The sequence below is a fragment of the Alosa pseudoharengus genome, unplaced genomic scaffold (assembly GCF_046254945.1).
Source record: "Alosa pseudoharengus isolate Yale_2024_CS ecotype anadromous, Long Island Sound unplaced genomic scaffold, YU_APseudo_1.1 YU_APseudo_1.1_scf_19, whole genome shotgun sequence".
In the NCBI taxonomy this organism is placed as follows: domain Eukaryota; kingdom Metazoa; phylum Chordata; class Actinopteri; order Clupeiformes; family Clupeidae; genus Alosa; species Alosa pseudoharengus.
In genome coordinates this window covers 16,962,434-16,967,433 of record NW_027468657.1, presented here as the reverse complement: position 1 = coordinate 16,967,433, position 5,000 = coordinate 16,962,434, and the positions used below count along the sequence as shown (strand labels likewise).

At 42.9% G+C, this 5,000-nt stretch overlaps 1 protein-coding gene across 4 annotated transcripts in view; it reads right to left on the bottom strand.

Moving 5' to 3' along the window:
- The window catches only part of ntrk3b (neurotrophic tyrosine kinase, receptor, type 3b), a 150,210-nt gene that overhangs the window by 120,463 nt on the left and 24,747 nt on the right, over window positions 1–5,000 (bottom strand). For all 4 annotated transcript variants that reach the window (XM_076291891.1, XM_076291892.1, XM_076291889.1 and 1 more), the window contains exon 2: window positions 2,733–2,807. In XM_076291891.1, the coding sequence (XP_076148006.1) occupies window positions 2,733–2,807 (75 nt within the window). The remainder of the gene's footprint in view (window positions 1–2,732; window positions 2,808–5,000) is intronic.

The following is a 5,000-nucleotide window of genomic DNA, read 5'->3' as shown; positions in this document are numbered from 1 at the left end:
TCATCCCACAAATACACTCATACTACACAGAGAAATAACAAAACATGCACACTCAAACTCACATTCATACTTATACACACACACATACACACCTCACCATACACACACACACACACACACACACACACACACACACACACACACACACACACACACACAGCAGGCTGGTGACTACCTACTGCTGTGAGATGGCGGGGCATAATGAAGTAGTGCGTAGTGTGTCCAGTAAGACAGTAAGAGATCTACAATAGCAATTACAGGCCCGTCTGTAGTCAGTTCTACATGAAGATGCTCCTAATGGCACTCATAGACCCACTGCGCTTCAACACAGCACGACTCTTCCATTCACAGACAGAGGAAGCAGTGTAACAGCGTCTCAAATGTGTGTGTGTGTGTGTGTGTGTGTGTGTGTGTGTGTGTGTGTGTGTGTATGTGACAGTGCACCAGGCTCAACACTGAGCCAGTGCCATTCAGTGAAGTCAAAATGAACTGATTTCCTCACTAAATATCTTGAAGATGAGTTTTGTAGAGTATATAGTCTACATGTGTGTAAAATGATACTGATGACTAGCATGCAGTGTTGCAGTGTCAATGCTAATCACAAAAAGACTGGATCATATCTGGGGATGAGAGAGGGGCTAAAGTTTAATTTCATGATGTGTTCACCTAATGAAGTAATGTGATATGTCTCCTGCTCCTAATTAAGACCTAACCCCCCCCCCACACACACACACACACACACACACTCCTCCAACTCTGTCCCCACACCCCATCCCACCCCCCAGGGGCGGAGCCAGACATTGTAAACATTCGGGGCTTAGCCCATTTAATATTTTTTTTAAATAACCCCTTAAATAATGACTTCTAGTGAATTTTGTGTAAACTAATGGACACATTGAGACTTAAAAAATGTGAAACTAACATTCAACAGATTCAAGGTATCTGACTGGCACTACCCTGTGTAAAATTATAGTTTTGGGTCTTTCAAGAGGCAATATCTGTTCATATCTGTTTAGCATGTACTTAGTTAATTAAGCGTTTCTTATGGTTTGTATATTATAGTATTTGTTTATTTTCATTAGGCTATTGTTTGATATGACATTATTGTTTATTATTGCTATTCTCCTTCTTCCTCTTCCCTGATCTCATCTGTGTGACAAATATATAGAATATCTTATACTATAATATACATAATATTATGATATAATTACAGTATGGCCAGTCATCATGATACAAGGGTATTTTAGAAGGAATGCATTATCATCTTGACATAGGCGTTTCTAAATTATATTAATTTGTAATTTCAGGCCCCTTTACACAGGTGCATAAAATCAAGCAAGATTATGAATGCAGACTGCATGGTGCTTGATTAACACACTTATGGAAAGGGCCCTTTCCTCTCAATATATCATTTTTTAGTTAATAATTAGTTAGGCAGCCAAAACAACATAACATGACTTTTATATTTATGTGGACTCTTGGATTATAAGATCTGTGGTGGTGGATAGGATATCAACAAGGTTTTAAGTTAGGCTAACAGTTAACATTCTTTTGTGCAACATATGACACTGAAAAGTTGACATGGGCAGATAACTGTTAATGGGTTTTTCTGACATTTCAAAACAGTGTAGCCTAATTTATTACAAGACGAGGATCACTTTGTTTTGGGAGCTGGAATTTCTTTTGAAAAACTTTCTAATATCCATAACGTTTCAACAACATGTACACAAAGTGTTTTATCACAGACTGTAAAAGTGACAGACTTCTGACAGAGGCTTTTTGGAACACCGAAGCCATGACGTAGCATTGTCAAGGCAGCATTTTCACTGGATCTAAACAAATCAATCTAACCATTGAAATCACCATAGTGGATAGCCCAGAGACCTTGCATAGATCGTGTAGCAAGTCAAATTATTTTTCAATATTGGGCTTTGAAAATAAGGGATATATTTCCTCAGTAATAGAGCATTTGGTGACATTTATAGAGAAACCGAGGGGAAGTTATATTGGAAATAAGAGTTGCCGGGAATTTAAAACACTAAAAAAAGATTCGGGGCTTTTGAAAAAAGATTCGGGGCTTAAGCCCCCTAAGCCACCCCCTAGCTCCGCCACTGCCACCCCCACCCCCTAAAGGAAATTAAATGTGCATGGACAGAGCTCCTGGTGTGACTCTTAATAAGACCAGCTCTCATCTGACACCGGTGAGAACAACCCCCCCGCCTCCCCTCCCCTGGTGTCACTGCATAATGTGCGCACAGAAACAAAGTGTTCATCAGTTATTTATGAGGGAACATCTCTGCTGTCTGCATGCTGTGGGCTGGGTGGATGAGAAGGTGAGATGTGGGGGTTGGTGGATGTGGTGGGTGGATGTGGTGGATGTAGTGGGTGGATGTGGTGGTGGTGGTGGATGTAGTGGGTGGATTTGGTGGTGAGTGGATGTGATGGTGGATGTAGTGGGTGGATGTGATGTGTGGATGTGATGGTGGATGTAGTGGGTGGATGTGGTGGTGGTGGTGGTGGTGGGTGGATGTGGTGGTGGTGGTGGATGTAGTGGGTGGATTTGGTGGTGAGTGGATGTGATGGTGGATGTAGTGGGTGGATGTGATGTGTGGATGTGATGGTGGATGTAGTGGGTGGATGTGGTGGTGGTGGTGGTGGTGGGTGGATGTGGTGGTGGTGGTGGATGTGGTGGGTGGATGTGGTGGGTGGATGTGGTGGTGGTGGTCACTCACAGTTTCTCCAGTCCTACGTACAGCTCCATGTCCACATCCTTCAGAATCTGCAGGCCGGTCCAGTTTTCAATGTGTCTGCAAGAACAGAGACAAGAACAAGGGTCAGTCTCACTACATCTCACACATGATCTACACACACACACACACACACACACACACACACACACACACACACACACACACGATCTACATGTTTTTGTTATAAGAGAGATACACACACACACACACACACACACACACACACACACACACACACACCACTTGCTCAACACCCTGGACTTGAGAGGCATCAAATTTGAGAGACATAGAACATGCCATAGCAATGCTAAAACATCAGCAGGCCTGTCCTGTATGTGAAAGAAGAGACTAGAACAGGTATCAATTCACTACATCTCATGTGATCTACATACATTCGTTATAAGGCCAATGATAAAACAAAAAAGGCAGCAGGTTTTCAATAAAAAAAAAACGTTAATCTTGCATATGTTCTAGGATCTGCAGAGCTGTCCAACTGTTATCTGTGTCTGAAGGACAGACAATAGCAAACTTTACACTCCCTGAACTTTAAGATCAACGGAAAAGTCACAATACATTCAACATACAATTTTTTAAACGTCTGAAAATCTGACAGATACACACACACACACACACACACACACACACACACACACACACAAACACCACTCGCTCAATTCCCTGGACGTGAGAAACATCAAATATGAGACACATAGAACATGTCAGTAGTATTTGTCGGTATCTTTAGATCTGTCCAGTTCTCTGTGCGCTGGAGAAAAAGTCAACCTCGCTGAACATCATTCATGCTTTCAACACGTTCGCTTTCTTCAGGACCTGTCGAGCTGTCCTGTTCTATAAGTGTCTGAAAGACAGAGGCTATTTCTTCACACGACCCGCACCTCACACACAGTCCATATGTCAATGTATATCACTACCTATAGATGTCCCAGCTCTCTCTAGAGTCTACGCACATGTCAAATAGACAAAAGCACGTCAAACTCAGTGCACCACATACACACACACACACATACACACACACACACACACACACACACACACACACACACACACACACACACACACACACACACACACACACACATACAGTATGTTGAGCAAAGCTCCTCTGTATGTGAAGACCTGTCCAGTTCTGAATGTGCTGTCATTCATCAAAGTCTCCAGACCTCGTATACCTTCAATACATCAATGTATATCAGTATCTACAGGCCTGTCCAAGTCTATACACATAGCTATGACTCAAAGAGGCATGTTTGCATTCCCTTGTGCCTTCACATCTGTCCAAATACTGTCTTTGTCAGGTATGCACTCAACATATTTTCCCACGATCTTAATATGTATAGATTTGTCCATCTTTCTGTGTTTAAAACAGATAACGGAAGCCTTTAAACATAATGTAGCTCAAGTTCCTGCCAAAGCACATTGTTTGTTTGCTTTTTTGTGTGTGTTTGTTTCATTGTAAGGGACTCTGCTCATTTGCTGTTATATTTGCTGCGAGTGGTCGCCTCCGTAGCACTATTGAGAAGCCGTCGCTGTGCCGAGCACATGAAGAATTGTGCCAGTAGCATCGCCGGTTCGAGTCCAGCTCGATGCTTCATTGCCACGCGGTCTCCCGTTATTTGGGCAGCCTTGGCCTACTGGTTAGCGCTTCGGACTTGTAACCGGAGGGTTGCCGGTTCGAACCCCGGCTAGTAGGAACGGCTGAAGATCTCTTGAACAAGGCACATAACCCCTCACTGCTCCCCGATCGCCCTTGTAGCAGGCAGCTCACTGCGTCGGGATTAGTGTGTGCTTCACCTCACTGTGTGTTCACTGTGTGCTGAGTGTGTTTCACTAATTCACGGATTGGGATAAATGCAGAGACCAAATTTCCCCTCATGGGATTAAAAGAGTATCCTTATACTTATAAGGAAGTAGACAATATGTTGGGAACTATAAATGCATCTCATCGTTTGTCTTTAATGTTGTGACTTATCAGCCTTCCACAAACTGCAGGCAGGAAAGGCAGGGCAGGGCAGAAATGTGTATCCAAACATGAGTACAAGCACACACACCACACACACACACACACACACCCAAGCACCTTACACATATCTATGTGTCAAAGTAAGACACTTATTTGTAACCGTTCACAACAACATGTAAACATCAAATCAGAGTTCATTGTTCTGTGGTAATGTGTTGTGAGGCAATGCTGTTATAACACACACCCACACACAAACAAACACAGACACA